The sequence below is a fragment of the Nerophis lumbriciformis genome, linkage group LG19 (genome assembly GCF_033978685.3).
Source record: "Nerophis lumbriciformis linkage group LG19, RoL_Nlum_v2.1, whole genome shotgun sequence".
NCBI classification, from domain to species: domain Eukaryota; kingdom Metazoa; phylum Chordata; class Actinopteri; order Syngnathiformes; family Syngnathidae; genus Nerophis; species Nerophis lumbriciformis.
Window position 1 is genome coordinate 42908498 of NC_084566.2, and position 22038 is coordinate 42930535.

Consider the following 22038-nt stretch of genomic DNA (forward strand, 5'->3'; position numbering starts at 1 on the left):
ATGAAAAACAACTAGCAACAAATGTAGCATCTTCTTCTGGTCTTATTATAGAATGTAGTCGTGTTTAGAGACTACTTCTGTCCCTCCATGTCGCTGACTAAAGAGGCTGAAACTAGCATGACTTTTTCTTCTTAAAAGCCGCCACTGTCCTCTTAATATTTGCACATTTTCTAGATAGCTGTCTGCGGGTATATCTAGGATATATATATATATATATATATATATATATATATATATATATATACAATCACGTCCACACATCACAGACATGCTGACAATGGCGAAATTTGCATAATTTGCTATGATGATATGATTTTCTTTAAAAAAAAAGCTACAAAAATGTATACATACATTTAAAACTAGTCTGTTATTAATTAGTATTAACATATATATTTTTTATCAGTTTGCCATATTTTCAATTGTTGCTGCTTCTTTTACATTGTACTTTGTTGAGATATTTTCAAGTATTTCAAGATATTTAATGACTTTTTTCAAATGAAAAACAACTAGCAACAAATGTAGCATCTTTTTCTGGTGTTATTATAGAATGTACTCGTGTTTAGAGACTACTTCTGTCCCTCCATGTCGCTGACTAAAGAGGCTGAAGCTAGCATGACTTTTTTGTCTTAAAAGACGCCACTTTCCTCTTAATATTTGCACATTTTGTAAATGTCTGTTCACGGGTCTATTTGCGATATATATAAAAATCACACCCACATCACAGACATGCTGACAATGGCGAAATTTGCATAATTTGCTATGATGATATGATTTTCTTTAAAAAAAAAAAGCTACACAAATGTATACATACATTTAAAACTAATCTGTTATTAATTAGTATTAACATATATATTTTTATCAGTTTGCCATATTTTCAATTGTTGCTGCTTCTTGTACATTGTACTTTGTTGAGATTTGTTCAAGTATTTCAAGATATTTAATGACTTTTTTCAAATTAAAAACAACTAGCAACAAATGTAGCATCTTCTTCTGGTGTTATTATAGAATGTAGTCGTGTTTAGAGACTACTTCTGTCCCTCCATGTCGCTGACTAAAGAGGCTGAAGCTAGCATGACTTTTTCGTCTTAAAAACCGCCACTGTCCTCTTAATAATTGCACATTTTGTAGATGTCTGTTCACGGGTATATTTGCGATATATATATAAAAATCACACCCACATCACAGACATGCTGACAATGGCGAAATTTGCATAATTTGCTATGATGATATGATATTCTTTAAAAAAAGCTACACAAATGTATACATACATTTAAAACTAATATGTTATTAATTAGTATTAACATATATATTTTTATCAGTTTGCCATATTTTCAATTGTTGCTGCTTCTTGTACATTGTACTTAGTTGAGATTTGTTCAACTATTTCAAGATATTTAATGACTTTTTTCAAATTAAAAACAACTACCAACAAATGTAACATCTTCTTCTGGTGTTATTATAGAATGTAGTCGTGTTTAGACACTACTTCTGTCCCTCCATGTCGCTGACTAAAGAGGCTGAAACTAGCATGACTTTTTCTTCTTAAAAGCCGCCACTGTCCTCTTAATATTTGCACAATTTGTAGATGGTTGTCCGCAGGTATATCTGTGATATATACAAAAATCCCACCCACATCACAGACATGCTGACAACACTCCAGACAATGGTGTAATTTGCATAATTTGCTATAATGATATGATTTTCCTTAAAAAAAAAGCTCAACAAATGTATACATACATTTAAAACTAATCTGTTATTATGAATTAGTATTTTTATTTATTTATTGTTTTGCCACATTTTCAATTGTTGCTGCTTCTTGTACATTGTACTTTTTCAAGTGTTTCAAGATATTTAATGACTTTTTTCCAAATTAAAAACAACTAGCAACAAATGTAGCATCTTCTTCTGGTGTTATTATAGAATGTACTCGTGTTTAGAGACTACTTCTGTCCCTCCATGTCGCTGACTAAAGAGGCTGAAGCAAGCATGACTTTTTCTTCTTAAAAGCCGCCACTGTCCTCTTAATATTTGCACATTTTCTAGATAGCTGTCCGCGGGTATATCTGGGATATATATATATATATATATATATATATATATATATATATATATATATATATATATATATATATATATATATATACAATCACGTCCACACATCACAGACATGCTGACAATGGCGAAATTTGCATAATTTGCTATGATGATATGAATTTCTTTAAAAAAGCTACAAAAATGTATATATACATTTAAAACTAGTCTGTTATTAATTAGTATTAACATATATTTTTATCAGTTTGCCATATTTTCAATTGTTGCTGCTTCTTGTACATTGTACATTGTTGAGATATGTTCAAGTATTTCTAGATATTTAATGACTTTTTTCCAAATTAAAAACAACTAGCAACAAATGTAGCATCTTCTTCTGGTGTTATTATAGAATGTAGTCGTGTTTAGAGACTACTTCTGTCCCTCCAAGTCACTGACTTAAGAGGCTGAAGCTAGCATGACTTTTTCTTCTTAAAAGCCGCCACTGTCCTCTTAATATTTGCACAATTTGTAGATGGTTGTCCGCGGGTATATCTGTGATATATATATATCTGGGATATATACAAAAATCCCACCCACATCACAGACATGCTGACAACACTCCAGACAATGGTGTAATTTGCATAATTTGCTATGATGATATGATTTTCCTTAAAAAAAGCTCAACAAATGTATACATACATTTAAAACTAATCTGTTATTATGAATTAGTATTAACATTTTTTTTTTATTATTGTTTTGCCACATTTTCAAGTGTTGCTGCTTCTTGTACATTGTACTTTTTCAAGTGTTTCAAGATATTTAATGACTTTTTTCAAATTAAAAACAACTAGCAACAAATGTAGCATCTTCTTCTGGTGTTATTATAAAATGTACTCGTGTTTAGAGACTACTTCTGTCTTCTTAAAAGCCGCCACGGTCCTCTTAATATTAGCACATTTTGTAGATGGCTGTCCGCGGGTATATCTGTGATATATATAAAAATCACATCCACATCACAGACATGCTGACAAAGGCGAAATTTGCATAATTTGCTATGATGATATGATTTTCTTTAAAAAAGCTAAAAAAATGTATACATACATTTATAACTAATCTGTTATTATGAATTAGTATTAACATATATTTTTATCAGTTTGCCATATTTTCAATTGTTGCTTTTTGTACATTGTACTTTGAGATTTTTTTCAAGTGTTTCCAGAATTGTAATGATTTTTTTTAAATGAAAAACAACTAGCAACAAATGTAGCATCTTTTTCCGGTGTTATTATAGAATGTACTCGTGTTTAGAGACTACTTCTGTCCCTCCATGTCGATGACTAAAGAGGCTGAAGCTAGCATTACTTTCTCTTCTTAAAAGCCGCCACTGTCCTCTTAATATTTGAACATTTTGTAGATGGTTGTCCGCAGGTATATCTGTGATATTTATAAAAATCCCACCCACATCACAGACATGCTGACAACACTCCAGACAATGGTGTAATTTGCATAATTTGCTATGATGATATGATTTTCCTTAAAAAAAGCTCAACAAATGTATACATACATTTAAAACTAATCTGTTATTATGAATTTGTATTAACATTTTTTTTTAAATTGGTTTGCCACATTTTCAATTGTTGCTGCTTCTTGTACATTATACTTTTTCAAGTGTTTCAAGATATTTAATGACTTTTTTCAAATGAAAAACAACTAGCAACAAATGTAGCATCTTCTTCTGGTGTTATTATAGAATGTAGTCGTGTTTAGACATTACTTCTGTCCCTCCATGTCGCTGACTAAAGAGACTGAAGCTAGCATGACTTTTTTGTCTTAAAAGCCGCCACTGTCCTCTTAATATTTGCACATTTTGTAGATGTCTGTCCACGGGTATATCTGTGATATATATAAAAATCACACCCACATCACAGACATGCTGACAGTGCTGCAGACAATGGCGAAATTTGCATAATTTGCTATTATGATATTTTCTTTAAAAAAAGCTAAACAAAAAAATGTAAACATACATTTAAAACAAATCTGTTATGAATTAGTATTAACATTAATGTTTTAATCAGTTTGCCATATTTTCAATTGTTGTTGCTTTTTGAGGCATAAAATAGTCCAAGAAAAGGGATGTTTTTGATCCTTAGTAACTGTATGTCTCTGTGTGTGTGTTTTTTGTTTTGTTTTTTTTGCCAACCCCTTGGATCAGACCAGCATTCTGAGGTAAGGCAGGTCTATCTGTTACCCAGCAGTCAAGCTTCCAGGGCCATATTGCAGGCCATCTGCTGCAAGGCGGGTCTAAGTAAGGCCCAATGCAGTCTAATAATGGGATATATCACAATTACAGCTGTCAAAGTTCGCACGATAATAACGTGTTATTTATAAATTAACACGCATGCATCCTGACATCCAAAGCCACGGCAAGTACAAAACCCCCAAAAGCGGTGAAGTCGTCACGTTGTGTAAATGGTAAATAAAAAGATAATACAACAAATCATTGTTAACTTATATTCAATTGAATAGACTGCAAAGACAAGATATGTAACCTAAAAAATTGGAAAACGTTGTTATTTTTTGCAAATATTAGCTCATTTGGAATTCGATGCCTGCAACATGTTTCAAAAAAAGCTGGCACAAGTGGCAAAAAAGACTGAGAAAGTTGAGGAATGCTCATCAAAGACTTATTTGGAACATGCCACAGGTGAACAGGCTAATTGGGAGCAGGTGGGTGCCATGATTGGGTATAAACGCAGCTTCCATGAAATGCTCAGTCGTTCACAAACAAGGACGGGGCGAGGGTCACCACTTTGTCAACAAATGCCTGAGCAAATTGTTGAACAGTTTAAGAAAAACCTTTCTCAACCAGCTATTGCAAGGAATTTAGGGATTTCACCATCTACGCTCCGTAATAACATCAAAAGCTTCAGAGAATCTGGAGAAATCACTGCACGTAAGCGGCAATGCCCGTGACCTTCCATCCCTCAGGCGGTACTGCATCGAAAACCGACATCAGTGTGTAAAGGATATCACCACATGGGCTCAGGAACACTTAAAAAAAAGTGTTCCTAACTACAGTTGGTCGCTACATCTGTGAATGCAAGTTAAAACTCTACTATGCAAAGCCAAAACCGTTTATCAACAACACCCAGAAACGCTTCACTGGGCCCGAGCTCGTCTAAGATGGACTGATGCAAAGTGGAAAAGTGTTCTGTGGTCTGAAAAGTCCACATTTCAAGTTGTTTTTGGAAACTGTGGACGTGGTGTCCTCCGGACCAAAGAGGAAAAGAACAAACCGGATTGTTCTAGGCGCAAAGTGTAAAAGGCAGCATGTGTGATGGTATGGGGGTGTATTAGTGCCCAAGACATGGGTAACTTACACATCTGTGAAGGCACCACTAATGCCGAAAGGTACATACAGGTTTTGGAGCAACATATGTTGCCATCCAAGCAACGTTACCATGGACGCCCCTGCTTATTTCAGCAAGACAATGCCAAGCCACGTGTTACATCAACGCGGCTTCGTAGTAAAAGAGTGCGGGTACTAGACTGGCCTGCCTGTAGTCCAGACCTGTCTCCCATTGAAAATATGAAGGCTAAAATATGAGAAGGGAGACTGTTGAACAACTTAAGCTGTACATCAAGCAAGAATGGGAAAGAATTCCACTTCAAAAATATGTCTCCTCAGTTCCCAAACCTTTACTGAGTGTCGTTAAAAGGAAAGGCCATGTAACACACTGGTAAAAATGCCTTGTTTGCAATGTGTTGCTGCCATTGAATTCTAAGTTCATGATTATTTGCAAAACAAAATAACTTTTCTCAGTGTGAACATGAAATATCATTGTCATTAAATAAGTGTCATCCCACACTTCACAATAATATCACATTCGGTCTGACTATCAAAACTATGAAAAATTGTCTTACATTGCTGTTGTTTCCTCGGCTGAGCATAACGTTTCTGCCGTGTGATTTCCTTAAATCAGCTGTTCTATTATTGGTTATTATTATTATTATTATTATTATTATTATTATTATTATTATTATTTTATTGTATTATTATGTATTTATTATTTATTAATGCAATTTATTTTATATTATTATTATTATTATTATTATTATTATTAAATCAGCTGTTCTATTATAGTTTATTATTATTATTATTATTATTATTATTTATTTTGTATTGTATTATTTATTCATTATTTATTAATGTAATGTATTGTATATTATTATTATTATTATTAAATCAGCTGTTGCTGCCGTGTAATTTCCTTAAATCATCTGTTCTATTATTGTTTTTTTTTTTTTTTTTTTTATTATTTATTAATGTAATTTATTTTATAGATAGATAGATAGATAGATAGATAGATAGATAGATAGATAGATAGATAGATAGATAGATAGATAGATAGATAGATAGTACTTTATTGATTCCTTCAGGAGATTTCCCTTTAGGAAAATTTAAATTCCAGCAGCAATGTACAAAATTGTAAAAAGTAAAAAGTAAATAATGGGGGTATAAATGGAAACAAAATACAGATATATTACAATAGAATAAAAATAAAAATTATTATTATATATATAATAATATTATTATTATTCTATTCTATTATTATTATTATTATTAAATCAGCTGTTTCTGCCGTGTGATTTCCTTAAATCAGCTGTTCTATTATTGTTTATTATTATTAAAATTATTTAATTATTATTTATTTATTATTGTAATTTATTTTATATTATTATTTTTATTATTATATTATTATTATATTATTTTTATTATTAAATCAGCTGTTTCTGCCATGTGAATTCCTTAAATCAGCTGTTCTATTATTGTTTATTAGTATTAGTATTATTATTTTATTTTATTATTATTAATTTTGTATTATTTATTAATGTAATGTATTTTATATTAGTATTATTATTATTATATTCTATTATTATCATTATTAAATCAGCTGTTTCTGCCGTGTGATTTCCTTAAATCAGCTGTTCTATTATTGTTTATTATTATTATTATTTTATTTTATTATTATTTATTTATTATTGTAATTTATTTTATATTATTATTTGTATTATTATATTATTATTATATTATTATTAAATCAGCTGTTTCTGCCATGTGAATTCCTTAAATCAGCTGTTCTATTGTTTATTAGTATTAGTATTATTATTGTATTGTATGATTATTATTTTATTTTATTATTATTAATTTTGTATTATTTATTAATGTAATGTATTTTATATTATTATTATTATTATTATTATATTCTATTATTAAATCAGCTGTTTCTGCTATGTGATTTCCTTAAATCAGCTGTTCTATTATTGTTTATTATTATTATTATTATTTATTTATTATTGTAATTTATTTTATATTATTTGTATTATTATATTATTATTATTATTAAATCAGCTGTTTCTGCCATGTGAATTCCTTAAATCAGCTGTTCTATTATTGTTTATTAGTATTAGTATTATTATTTTATTGTATTATTATTATTTTATTTTATTATTATTAATGTTGTATTATTTATTAATGTAATGTATTTTATATTATTAGTATTAGTATTATTATTATATTCTATTATTAAATCAGCTGTTTCTGCCATGTGATTTCCTTAAATCAGCTGTTCTATTATTGTTTATTATTATTATTATTTTATTATTATTTATTTATTATTGTAATTTATTTTATATTATTATTTGTATTATTATATTATATTATTATTATTATTATTAAATCAGCTGTTTCTGCCATGTGAATTCCTTAAATCAGCTGTTCTATTATTGTTTATTAGTATTAGTATTAGTATTTTATTTTATTTTTATTATTTTATTGTATTATTATTAATGTTGTATTATTTATTAATGTAATGTATTTTATATTTTTATTATTATTATTATTAATATATTCTATTATTATTATTATTATTATTATTATTAAATCAGCGACTAAACTTAACATGGCCCCTTTTTTACGACAGTTACTGGCACTTTACGACACCCACTACAAACACAGCAAACTAAGTGAGCACAAAAACATACATAAGAAATGAAATATAATCTATTAAAAAAAATAACAAATACGAACGGGACGAGAGGTAGAAAATGGACGGATGGATGGATATACTACTTGCAGTCACAGGAGTTGACGTTACTTTTAAAGTATGATGGTGGCAACTTTCTAAAATGTTGTGCAGTTCCTGAATCATCGGTCAACCTCCCTCATATCAGCCACAGGAATATCTCCAAGGCAAACAACAACAAAACAAACCCTTGGCTGCGCTCCAACCCGAGCTGGCAGGAGTCTACACAATCCCAGGAAGGTGCCCCCATTAAGCGCTCTGAGAGGCGCGTCCTCCGCGCGCCTCGCTCAGGTGTAATTGATTTCCTCGCGAGAAGCTTTTGGTTCATTATAGGTTGCATTTTGTAGCTCAGCTCTGTGTGCGCTTTTGTCCACTTGGAATCCCATTAAAGCGTCTTACACCGCAATTTATCTTCATGCGGTTTTGTTGGCCTGACATGCTGCTCTGGTGAATGAATGTCATGTCGGGGGCACGACTCAGAGAGTCGAAGAAAGCTGCATGGGGGGTGAGGTGGTAGGGTTGTACGATATACTGGTACTAGTATAGTATCGCGGTACTAATGAATCAAAAACGGTACATACCCCACCCCCAATCCAACGCCCTTGACGCAAATCCCTTAGGGGGTGATGGACGGATGGGCAGCGCCTGAAGAGCTGCAGCCTCCCATCATGGCCCCCCACTCCCCCCTCTCTGTTGCTAGATATCTCGAGATGTACGTTTTAATATGTATATGTGCTCAGGAGCCCAGTCTAGATTGTATTTCTTTTACGGGGCGCCTTGTGGCGACCCATCAGCGTTCCTGTTCTGTAACCCTTTACACTGTTTGTCTAATCTTGAACGGGTTTACCTACTGACGGATATATATATATATATAAATATATATATATATAAACATATATATATATATATATTTAAGAGTTATTTATTTCTATAGTCATATTTGAAATAGCTAGTGTTCCAGTTGTACGCTTCCGTAATGTTTTCAGATCAACTTGGCTACGCAATTGAATGTGTTGTTCTAGGCTGGTCTCTCTTTTTTCAAAGCTCTGGAAATAAATGACAAAATACCTATTGTGTTCTGGTGATCATTTTAACTCAGCTTATGTGTCATCAAAATAACTTGGGATTGACCAGTAACTTTAATTCCCTTGGAGGAACATCTGGTCGAAACGCAACACTACCTACTTACCTACCTACTATATTCTGAAAAGTACCGGTTAGGGTTAGGGTTAGGGGATGAGGTGGTAGTGTTGTACGGTATACCGGTACTAGTATAGTATCGCGGTACTAATGAATCAAAGACGGTACATACCCCACCCCCAATCCAACGCCCTTGACGCAAATCCCTTAGGGGGTGATGGACGGATGGGCAGCGCCTGAAGAGCTGCAGCCTGCCACCGTGGCCCCCCACTCCCTCCCCTCTGTTGCTAGATATCCTCGAGATGTACGTTGTAATATGTGTATGTGCTCAGGAGCCCAGTTTAGATTGTATTTTTGGCCTTGTGGCAACCCATCAGCGTTCCTGTTCTGTAACCCTGTACACTGTTTGTTTGTCTCATCTTGAACGGCTTTACCTACCTACCTACCTACTATACTCTGTTTGAAAAGTACCGGTTAGGTTTAGGGTTAGGGGATGAGGTGGTAAGGTTGTACGGTATACCGGTACTAGTATAGTATGACGGTGCTAATGAATCAAAAACGGTGCATACCCCACCCCCAATCCAACGCCCTTGACGCAAATCCCTTAGGGGGTGATGGACGGATGGGCAGCGCCTGAAGAGCTGCAGCCTGCCACCGTGGCCCCCCACTCCCTCCCCTCTGTTGCTAGATATCTCGAGATGTACGTTGTAATATGTATATGTGCTCAGGAGCCCAGTCTAGATTGTATTTTTTGCCTTGTGGCAACCCATCAGCGTTCCTGTTCTGTAACCCTGTACACTGTTTGTTTGTCTCATCATGAACGGCTTTACCTACCTACCTACCTACTATACTCTGTTTGAAAAGTAATCGGTTAGGTTTAGGGTTAGGGGATGAGGTGGTAGTGTTGTAGGGTATACCGGTACTAGTATAGTATGACGGTACTAATGAATCAAAAACGGTACATACCCCACCCCCAATCCAACGCCCTTGACGCAAATCCCTTAGGGGGTGATGGACGGATGGGCAGCGCCTGAAGAGCTGCAGCCTGCCACCGTGGCCCCCCACTCCCTCCCCTCTGTTGCTAGATATCTCGAGATGTACATTGTAATATGTATATGTGCTCAGGAGCCCAGTCTAGATTGTATTTCTTTTACGGGGCGCCTTGTGGCGACCCATCAGCGTTCCTGTTCTGTAACCCTTTACACTGTTTGTCTAATTTTGAACGAGTTTACCTACTGACGGATATATATATATATATATATATATATATATATATATATATATAAATATATATATATAAACATATACATATATTTAAGAGTTATTTATTTCTATAGTCATATTTGAAATAGCTAGTGTTCCAGTTGTACGCTTCCGTAATGTTTTCAGATCAACTTGGTTACGCAATTGAATGTGTTGTTCTAGGCTGGTCTCTCTTTCCAAAGCTCTGGAAATAAATGACAAAATACCTATTCTGTTCTGGTGATCATTTTAACTCAGCTTATGTGTCATCAAAAGAACTTGGGATTGACCAGTAACTTAAATTCCCTTGGAGGAACATCTGGTCGAAACGCAACACTACCTACCTAACTACCTACCTACTATACTCTGTTTGAAAAGTGCCAGTTAGGGTTAGGGGATGAGGTGGTAGGGTTGTATGATATACCGGTACTAGTACAGTATCACGGTACTAATGAATCAGAAACGGTGCATACCCCACCCCCAATCCAACGCCCTTGACGCGAATCCCTTAGGGGGTGATGGACGGATGAGCAGCACCTGAAGAGCTGCAGCCTGCCACCGTGGCCTCCCCACTCCCTCCCTTCTGTTGCTAGATATCTCGAGATGTACGTTGTAATATGTATATGTGCTTAGGAGCCCAGTCTAGATGGTATTTTTCTTTTAATCATCCTTCCCCAGCGTTGACCTTTTTTCCATCTTTTACAGGGCGCCTTGTGGCGACCCATCAGCGTTCCTGTTCTGTAACCCTGTACACTGTTGGGCATCGCACACGAACGGAGTTCTTACAAGCAGACACAGTGTGTAGACGGAAAAGGGAGAACGGACGCGTTTTGGTGTAAAAAGTAAAGATAAAGGTGAAGTTATAACACTGAAACACCCTCAGGAAGAGGTGCTTCAAGGGTATCCGGCTGTCTGATTGTAGCGGTCCGCTCCCTGTACGATCAGTGTCAGAGCTTGGTGGTCCTCATTGCCGGCAGGAAGTCGGACCCGTTTCCAGTGAGGGTTGGACTCCGCCAAGGCTGCCCTTTGTCACCGATTCTGTTCATAACTTTTATGGACAATTTCTAAGGGCAGTCAAGGCGTTGAGGGGATCCGTTTTAGTGGCTGCAGGATTAGGTCTCTGCTTTGTGCAGATGACGTGGTCCTGTTGGCTTCATATGGCCAGGATCTTCAGCTCTCAATGGATCGGTTCGCAGCCGAGTGTGAAGCGACTGGGATGAGAATCAGCACCTCCAAGTCCGAGTCCATGGTTCTCGCCCGGAAAAGGGTGGAGGGCCATCCCCGGGTTGGGGAAGAGATCTTGCCTCAAGTGGAGGAGTTCAAGTACCTCGGAGTCTGAGGGAAGAGTGGATCGTGAGATTGACAGGCGGATCGGTGCGGTGTCTTCAGTAATGCGGACGCTATATCGATCCGTTGTGGTGAAGAAGGAGCTGAGCTGGAAGGCAAAACTCTCAAATGACAGTTTGATCTACGTTCCCATCCTCACCTATGGTCATGAGCTTTGGGTTATGACCGAAAGGACAAGATCACGGGTACAAGCGGCTCAAATTAGTTTCTTCCGCCGGGTGGCGGGTCTCTCCCTTAGAGATAGGGTGAGAAGCTCTGCCATCTGGGAGGAGCTCAAACTAAAGCCACTGCTCCTCCACATGGAGAGGAGCCAGATGAGGTTCGGGCATCTGGTCAGGATGCCACCCGAACGCCTCCCTCGGGAGGTGTTTCGGGATCGTCCGACCGGTAGGAGGCCACGGGGAAGACCCAGGACACGTTGGGAAGACTATGTCTCCCGGCTGGCCTGGGAACGCCTCGGGATCCCCCGGGAGGAGCTGGACCAAGTGGCTGGGGATAGGGAAGTCTGGGCTTCTCTGCTTAGGCTGGTCGGATAAGCGGAAGAAGATGGATGGATGATTGATTGATACTACATCAAAAACAATCCTTTAAACCATGCTCCTGGGCTCAAGCCAACCATGTCTCCCCACACCTACTTCTTACATCCAAATTTGGTCCCTGACGGTATTTGTCCTGATGAAAACCCAGGTTACTTGCTTTGAAATGGAGGAATAGTCCCCAAGGATTGGACTAAGACTGATTACAGCAATAACACTCCAAAAACAAGATGTTCAGGTCAGCCAGGAGACGGTCAGGTAGGTCAGTCGTTGCAGACATTTTGAGGTTCCTTTGGAGCCAGAAGTGTACAGATGGAAATGGCAGACAAAAGGTTGACAAGGGCGAGAAGTGCTCGGCGAAGGATGTCGGCGAGCAGCAGCCAGATAGCGAGGCCGGCGGCGGGGAGGACGTGGGCTTGAGCTACAGCAAAACAGTTTCGCCTCACCATCACTTTCGCTCTCCCCGAGGACCGGCTGAGGGAAAACAGCTGAGGGATGCGTGTCGGCTTATTCCAGGAGAGACCTGGTGGTCTCGGCACAAACACACCAAAGTGTCTTCGGTGCAAATTGCTACACGCTCTCTCTCTCCTCACGTCGTTCCACGGCAAGTGAACATGCTAACGACGTCGTCAGTTAAATATAGAAGTCCGCGTGACGCATGTTTGATGCCGGGCGGGTTTTTTTCCAAGAGTGTGAGGCGGGCCGGAAGACTTCAGGAGACGTGCAAATCCCTGAAGGCAGAACAGGTGCCGTGCATGCATTAGCTGGTTGTAGTGCGGGATAAAAGAGCAATAAGGTGCAGATATCAATAAATAGATTACTGTACGGATAAATATATTCCACATTTATGGATGTATTATCTTTATATTCCAGCCAGTTATTCTGTTCTTGGGGGGATTATTATGATGCCTTCAAGAGTCTTACGGCCTGAGGGAAGAAGCTGTTACAGAACCTGGAGGTTCTGCTACGGAGGCTGCGGAACTGTGAATCTGTGAGTGAATTCTATTTACATAGCGCTTTTCTCTGGTGACTCAAAGCGCTTTCACATAGTGAAACCCAATATCTCAATCAATCAATCAATGTTTACTTAAAAAGCCCTAAATCACGAGTGTCTCAAAGGGCTGCACAAGCCACAACGACATCCTCGGTTCAGATCCCACATCAGGGCAAGGGAAAAACTCAACCAAATGGGATAACAATGAGAAACCTTGGAGGAGACCGGTGCAATGGATGTCGAGTGGATCTAGCTTAATATTGTGAGAGTCCAGTCCATAGTGGATCTAACATAATAGTGAGAGAGTTTAATCGTTTTTCCATATATAAGGCGCACCGGAATATAAGGTGCATTAAAGGAGTCATATTATTATTATGATTTTTTTCTAAATGTAAAAGACTTCCTTGTGGTCTACATAACATGTAATGGTGGTTCTTTGCTCAAAATGTTGCATGGATTATGTTCTTTAAACCCATTTCTGACCGTCTTTCTGACCCATTTCTGATCGTCCTTGGGTGAATAATGTAAAGTCACTACACCGGTATGTTTTAGTGCTTTCATGGCGAGTTTACTGACAGATATAAGTAAGAACTTTACACTACTTTATATTAGAAATGGCAACAGTGGAGGATGAATGTAACATAACTAAAAGATAGAAACAAATAACTACGGTGTCGGCACGGACTACAATGGCGGCTGCGCGCAAATTTTCAGGACTTATGCAGATCCCAAATACACATCAGCAGATACCAGAAGGTAAGAAAAGTTGCATAATATTGCGAAACAAAACGCCAGATAATATGTCTTACCTTATACACACCCCATAATAATACTCCTATGTTGAAGCACAGTACAATCCATCAAGCGGTGTGGCTTCATAGCTTACCAAAGTCCTACTAAAACATCTTAACTAGTGGACCACATATAATCACGCAGTGTGTATATAAATATAAATACAGTCTATTATACAGCATTATTCACATGTGAATAATATAAATACAGTCTATTATACAGCATTATTCACATGTGAATAATATAAATACAGTCTATTATACAGCATTATTCACATGTGAATAATATAAATACAGTCTATTATACAGCATTATGCACATGTGAATAACATAAATACAGCCTATTATACAGCATTATTCACAAGTGAATAATATAGTCTATTATACAGCATTATTCACATGTGAATAGTATAAATACAGTCTATTATACAGCATTATTCACAAGTGAATAATATAGTCTATTATACAGCATTATTCACATGTGAATAGTATAAATACAGTCTATTATACAGCATTATTCACATGTGAATAGTATAAATGCAGTCTATTATACAGCATTATTCACATGTGAATAACATAAATACAGTCTATTATACAGCATTATTCACATGTGAATAATATAAATACAGTCTATTATGCAGCATTATTCACATGTGAATAACATACATACAGTCTATTATAAAGCATTATGCACATGTGAATAATATAAATACAGTCTATTATACAGCATTATTCACATGTGAATAATATAAATAGTCTATTATACAGCATTATTCACATGTGAATAATATAAATACAGTCTATTATACAGCATTATTCACATGTGAATAATATAAATACAGTCTATTATACAGCATTATTCACATGTGAATAATATAAATACAGTCTATTATACAGCATTATGCACATGTGAATAACATAAATACAGCCTATTATACAGCATTATTCACAAGTGAATAATATAGTCTATTATACAGCATTATTCACATGTGAATAGTATAAATACAGTCTATTATACAGCATTATTCACATGTGAATAGTATAAATGCAGTCTATTATACAGCATTATTCACATGTGAATAACATAAATACAGTCTATTATACAGCATTATTCACATGTGAATAATATAAATACAGTCTATTATGCAGCATTATTCACATGTGAATAACATACATACAGTCTATTATAAAGCATTATGCACATGTGAATAATATAAATACAGTCTATTATACAGCATTATTCACATGTGAATAATATAAATAGTCTATTATACAGCATTATTCACATGTGAATAATATAAATACAGTCTATTATACAGCATTATTCACATGTGAATAGTATAAATACAGTCTATTATACAACATTATTCACATGTGAATAGTATAAATACAGTCTATTATACAGCATTATTCACATGTGAATAGTATAAATGCAGTCTATTATACAGCATTATTCACATGTGAATAACATAAATACAGTCTATTATACAGCATTATTCACATGTGAATAATATAAATACAGTCTATTATGCAGCATTATTCACATGTGAATAACGTACATACAGTCTATTATAAAGCATTATGCACATGTGAATAATATAAATACAGTCTATTATACAGCATTATTCACATGTGAATAATATAAATAGTCTATTATACAGCATTATTCACATGTGAATAATATAAATAGTCTATTATACAGCATTATTCACATGTGAATAATATAAATAGTATACTATACAGCATTTTTCACATGTGAATAATATAAATAGTATACTATACAGCATTATTCACATGTGAATAATATTAATACAGTCTATTATACAGCATTATTCACATGTGAATAACATAAATACAGTCTATTATACAGCATTATTCACATGTGAATAACATACATACAGTCTATTATACAGCATTATTCACATGTGAATAACATACAGTCTATTATACAGCATTATTCACATGTGAATAATATAAATAGTCTATTATACAGCATTATTCACATGTGAATATTAATACAGTCTATTATACAGCATTATTCACATGTGAATAATATAAATACAGTCTATTATACAGCATTATTCACATGTGAATAATATACATAGGCTATTATACAGCATTATTCACATGTGAATAATATAAATACAGTCTATTATACAGCATTATTCACATGTGAATGATATACATACAGTCTATTATACATCATTATTCACATGTGAATAATATAAATACAGTCTATTATACAGCATTATTCACATGTGAATAGTATAAATACAGTCTATTATACAGCATTATTCACATGTGAATAATATAAATACAGTCTATTATACAGTATTATTCACTTGTGAATAATATAAATACAGTCTATTGTACAGCATTATTCACATGTGAATAGTATAAATACAGTCTATTATACAGCATTATTCACATGTGAATAGTATAAATACAGTCTACTATACAGCATTATTCACATGTGAATAGTGTAAATACAGTCTTGTGGGTCGAATTGGACACCTGTTTGAAGCATGGGGAGGTCGTAAATGTTGATTAAAAAACTGTATTTTCTTCTCGGCTCCAGAATAAAGCAAATTCATGTAATTGTCAGGGCGGTAAATCCCCGCAGCATCAGAGAGGAGCATGTAATCTCTGCATCATAATCACAAGTAAAGCATGATAATCACCACTTTTAGAGCAACAGGGGATTTTGATACGACAGCAAAGCCGAGCTGGAGATGCAGCGTCAACAAGGAATCCTCCCGGTCTCACCTGATCTGAGCTGCTTGATGCGACCTTGGCTGGAGCCGGGTTCCACAGGCAGGAAGTCTTTGAACCAGGAGATCTCCGGGTCGGGGGTTCCGCTGGCGGCGCACAGCATGGTGGCCGTCCTGGTGCGCTCCACCACCTTCAACTGGGGGCCCATGTCGATGCTCGGGAAGCCAAACGGCAACAGGTCCTCTGGAAAAGATGCGCAGGGTCAATATCAATATATTTATATGTATATTTATATTTATTTATGTATGTCTACTATTTATTTATTTAAAATTGTATTTATAGTATTTATTTTATTTGAACTGAGCAAAATTGTATATATTTACTTATATGTATATTTATATTTATATTTATTTTTTATTTAAACTATTTATTTATTTATGTATTTATTCATTTATTTATTTAAAATTGTATTTATTTTATTTGAACCAAGCAACATTTTATTTATTTATTTATTTTTATATTTATTTTTATATTTATATTTATATTTATAGTTATATTTATTTATGTAATTATACTATTTATTTATTTAAAATTGTATTTATTTTATTTGAACTGAGCAACATTTTATTTATTTATGTATGTACGTACGTATGTATGTATGTATATTTATATTTATATTTATATTTATTTATTTATTTATACTATTTATGCATGTATCCATTTATTTATTTAAAATTTTATTTATTTTATTTGAACTATGCAAAATTATCTGTCCGTGACAAGACAATTTGGCTTGTCAAGACTTTCCAAAACAAGTCAAATTAAAGCTGCAAGCAGCGATGGACGGGACCGATTTTGAGGGCTCATAAAATCCAAACCGGAGCAGTAATTAAAACTCTTTCATCAACTTTTAATCAGAAGGGTTCAATCTCTCTCCTCTGCTAATTTGAAGCCGACACGACAAACGCGCTCAGAGGAGATAATGTTTGAAAAAAGGTGACTGTTTTTACACAACTTTTGTTTTGAAGGGGGGATTGCAAACTTCCTGTTGATTTTTGCTGGGGGTTGTCAGTGTTTGAAATATAGGTCTAAGTGAGACCTACATAGAAGTTTTTGTTTCACGTCTCTACGACATTCCTACTGGGAGTTACAGGCAGTTGTGTCTGTGTTTTCTTCCTAGGGGGCGCTCGAGCGCAATTTTGTGTTTTGGGGTTTGGTTTTTTGATTAGATCGCAATTTTCGCCAGTCCTGATGTGTGTGTCCAATTTGGTGAGTTTTGAAGCATGTTAAGGGGGTCAAATTACAGCTCAAAGAGGCGGCGGTATAATAATAAAACGCTAAAAATACAATAGGGTCCTCTGTCCCAAAGGGACTCGATCCCTAATTAGCTAACTTCAATGAACCCCAAAAATAACTTAAAATAAGTATATTATCACTAATAACAAGTGCACTTTTCTTGATAAAAAGAAAAAATATATATCATTATGTCAAGATAATAGCACTAACATTTACTTCATTTAAGAATATTTTTCAACATAGTGAGCAAAAAGGTCTCATATTTGTTTTTTCTACCAAAAAAAGTGCACTTGTTATTAGTGAGAATATACTTATTTCAAGCTATTTTTTTCAGTTCATTGAAGTTAGCTAATTTGACTTGTTTTGGAAAGTCTTGACAAGCCAAATTGTCTTGTTCTATTGGCAGATCATTTTGCTTAGTTCAAATAAAATAAATACAATTTTAAATAAATAACTAAATAAATAAATAGTATAAAAAGTATACATACATACATAAATAAATAAATAAATAAAAATGTAAATATAAATACAAATATAAATAAATAAATAGTTTAAATAGTATACATAAATAAATAAATATTATATAAAATAAATACATATAAATTACATATAAATATAAATACATACATACATAAATAAATAAATAAAAATGTAAATATTAATACAAATATAAATAAATAAATAGTTTAAATAGTATACATAAATAAATAAATATTATATAAAATAAATACACATAAATTACATATAAATATAAATAAATAAATAAATAAATAGTATACATTGTATACATAAATAAATAAACAAATAGTATAAATAGAGTACATAAATAAATACATAAATAAAAATATAAATATAAATACAAATATAAATAAATAGTATAAATAGTATACATAAAAAAATAAATAGTATATAAAATAAATGCATATAAATTACATATAAATATAAATAAATAAATAAATAGTATACATTGTATACATACATAAATAAACAAATAGTATAAATAGAGTACATAAATAAATACCATATAAATATAAATAAATAAATAATATACATAAATAAATACATAAATATAAATATGAATATACATATGAATATAAATATGAATATAAATATGAATATACATATGAATATGAATATAAATATGAATAAATAAATAAATACAATTTTGCTTAGTTCAAATAAAATACCCCTCATTTTTGTGATTTTTTTTTCTTGTTTTTTTAACACTGACTTTTTGCAGTGTAATATCTGCAGAGGACACAGCTGTGTTTTGTTCAGGAGAAATATAAAATAATAGTAACAGAAGAAATGAACGGATTAGAAAAGATGGTTTGACAATATTTAAATTTCGGTAAAACTAAAATAATGTAGAAGAGAACATCAAACACAAACACAAAAATAGATGGAGTAGACATTGAAAGGGTAAAATAAATCAAACTTTTGAGTGTAATAATAAATGATATAAGTAAATGGCAACAAATAATTAAATAATGAACAAAACTGGACAAAAACATGACTTTATATTCCCCACTGCTCACTAGTGTTACATATCTGAGTTATTGTGTAGAAATATGGAGAAATAATTACAAATGTACACTTTATTAACTAACTGTGTTACCAAAAATAATAATTATAATAATACATAATGTTGGATATAGACAACATACAAACACTTTATTTATTACATCATAATTATTGAAATTCAATGATTTGGTGTATTTACAAACATCTAAAATGATGTACGAAGCAAACTATAACCTGCTACCTGAGAATGCTCAACAATTTTTCTCAACAAAAGAGAGAATAACCAAATTAAAACACTTCTGAACACTTAAAACCCTTAGTACATCAGTGTGTGGAGTTAAATGATGGAAGTGATTAAGCAAATAAGTCAATTTACTATTATGATACGGTTAAAGACAGCATTTAAAGTGCATACATAGAACAAGGAAGAATAATCCTTATAAACATTTTATAAATGAGATATACTCTTAGTCATCTCTTGATGTGAATCACATCTTACTGAACTATTTGTTTACGTAAAACTTACTATTTATTTATTTATTTATATACTTTCTTGTGTATGTATGTATCAATTGATTGAGTACCAAGTAGAGTTGTCTGAATACTAATATTTTAGTACCGGTACCAACATGTATTCCGATACTTTCCTAAATAAAAGGGGAACACAAAAAAAATGTCATTATTGTCTTTATTGTAACAAAAAAATGTTAGTGTACATGAAACATATGTTTATTATTGTCATTTAGTCCTTAAATAAAATAGTCAACTTGTCTTTTAGTAGTAAGTAAACAAACAAAGACTCCTAATTAGTCTGCAGTAACATATTGTGTCATTTATACACCTATTATTTTATACACATTATGAGGGACAAACTGTAAAAATGTTTACATTTACTGTTAATATCTGCTTATTTTCTGTTTTAACATGTTCTATCTACACTTCTGTTCAAATGTAATAATCACTTATTCTTCTCTTCTTTGATACTTGACATTAGTTTTGGATGATACCACACATTTAGGTATCGATCTGATACCAAATAATTACAGGATCATACATTGGTCATATTCAAAGTCCTCAAAAATATCGATGTAATCATAGTAGTATTGACTAAATACGCACTTGTACTTGGTATCATTACATTATTTCGGTACTTTTTGGTACTTTTCGGTACTTTTCTAAATAAAGGGGACCACAAAAAATGTCATTATTGTCTTTATTGTAACAAGAAATGTTAGTGTACATGAAACATATGTTTATTATTGTCATTTAGTCCTTCAATAAAATAGTCAACTTGTCTTTTAGTAGTAAGTAAACAAACAAAGACTCCTAATTAGTCTGCAGTAACATATTGTGTCATTTATACACCTATTATTTTATACACATTATGAGGGACAAACTGTAAAAAAAATTATTAATAATCTACTTGTTCATTTACTGTTAATATCTGCTTATTTTCTGTTTTAACATGTTCTATCTACACTTCTGTTAAAATGTAATAATCACTTATTCTTCTCTTCTTTGATACTTTACATTAGTTTTGGATGATACCACACATTTAGGTATCGATCCGATACCAAGTAGTTACAGGATCATACATTGGTCTTATTCAAAGTCCTCAAAAATATCGATGTAAACATAGTAGTATCGACTAGATACGCTCTTGTACTTGGTATCATTACATTATTTCGGTACTTTTTGGTACTTTTCGGTACTTTTCTAAATAAAGGGGACCACAAAAAATGTCATTATTGTCTTTATTGTAACAAGAAATGTTAGTGTACATGAAACATATGTTTATTATTGTCATTTAGTCCTTACATAAAATAGTCAACTTGTCTTTTAGTAGTAAGTAAACAAACAAAGACTCCTAATTAGTCTGCAGTAACATATTGTGTCATTTATACACCTATTATTTTATACACATTATACGGGACAAACTGTAGAAAATGGATTATTAATCTACTTGTTCATTTACTGTTAATATCTGCTTATTTTCTGTTTTAACATGTTCTATCTACACTTCTGTTCAAATGTAATAATCACTTATTCTTCTCTTCTTTGATACTTGACATTAGTTTTGGATGATACCACACATTTAGGTATGGATGCGATACCAAGTAGTTGCAGGATCATACAATAAAATACAATACCTAATAAACCAATAACACTATGGTTAAAAAAAATACTGATGTAAAGGGTAGGTGTCGCCCTGTTTTCTGTTTTCACATGTTCTATCTACACTTCTGTTAAAATGTAATAATCACTTATTCTTCTCTTCTTTGATACTTGACATTAGTTTTGAATGATACCACACATTTAGGTATGGATGCGATACCAAG

At 33.3% G+C, this 22038-nt stretch overlaps 1 protein-coding gene across 5 annotated transcripts in view; it reads right to left on the reverse strand.

Moving 5' to 3' along the window:
- The window catches only part of LOC133618410 (receptor-type tyrosine-protein phosphatase S-like), a 425684-nt gene that overhangs the window by 215055 nt on the left and 188591 nt on the right, over positions 1-22038 (reverse strand). For all 5 annotated transcript variants that reach the window (XR_012050994.1, XM_061978745.2, XM_061978743.2 and 2 more), the window contains exon 5: positions 16934-17122. Coding sequence is in view for 4 of the 5 variants with exons in the window: in XM_061978745.2 (XP_061834729.1) it covers positions 16934-17122 (189 nt within the window). In the remaining variant the exon portion in view is untranslated. The remainder of the gene's footprint in view (positions 1-16933; positions 17123-22038) is intronic.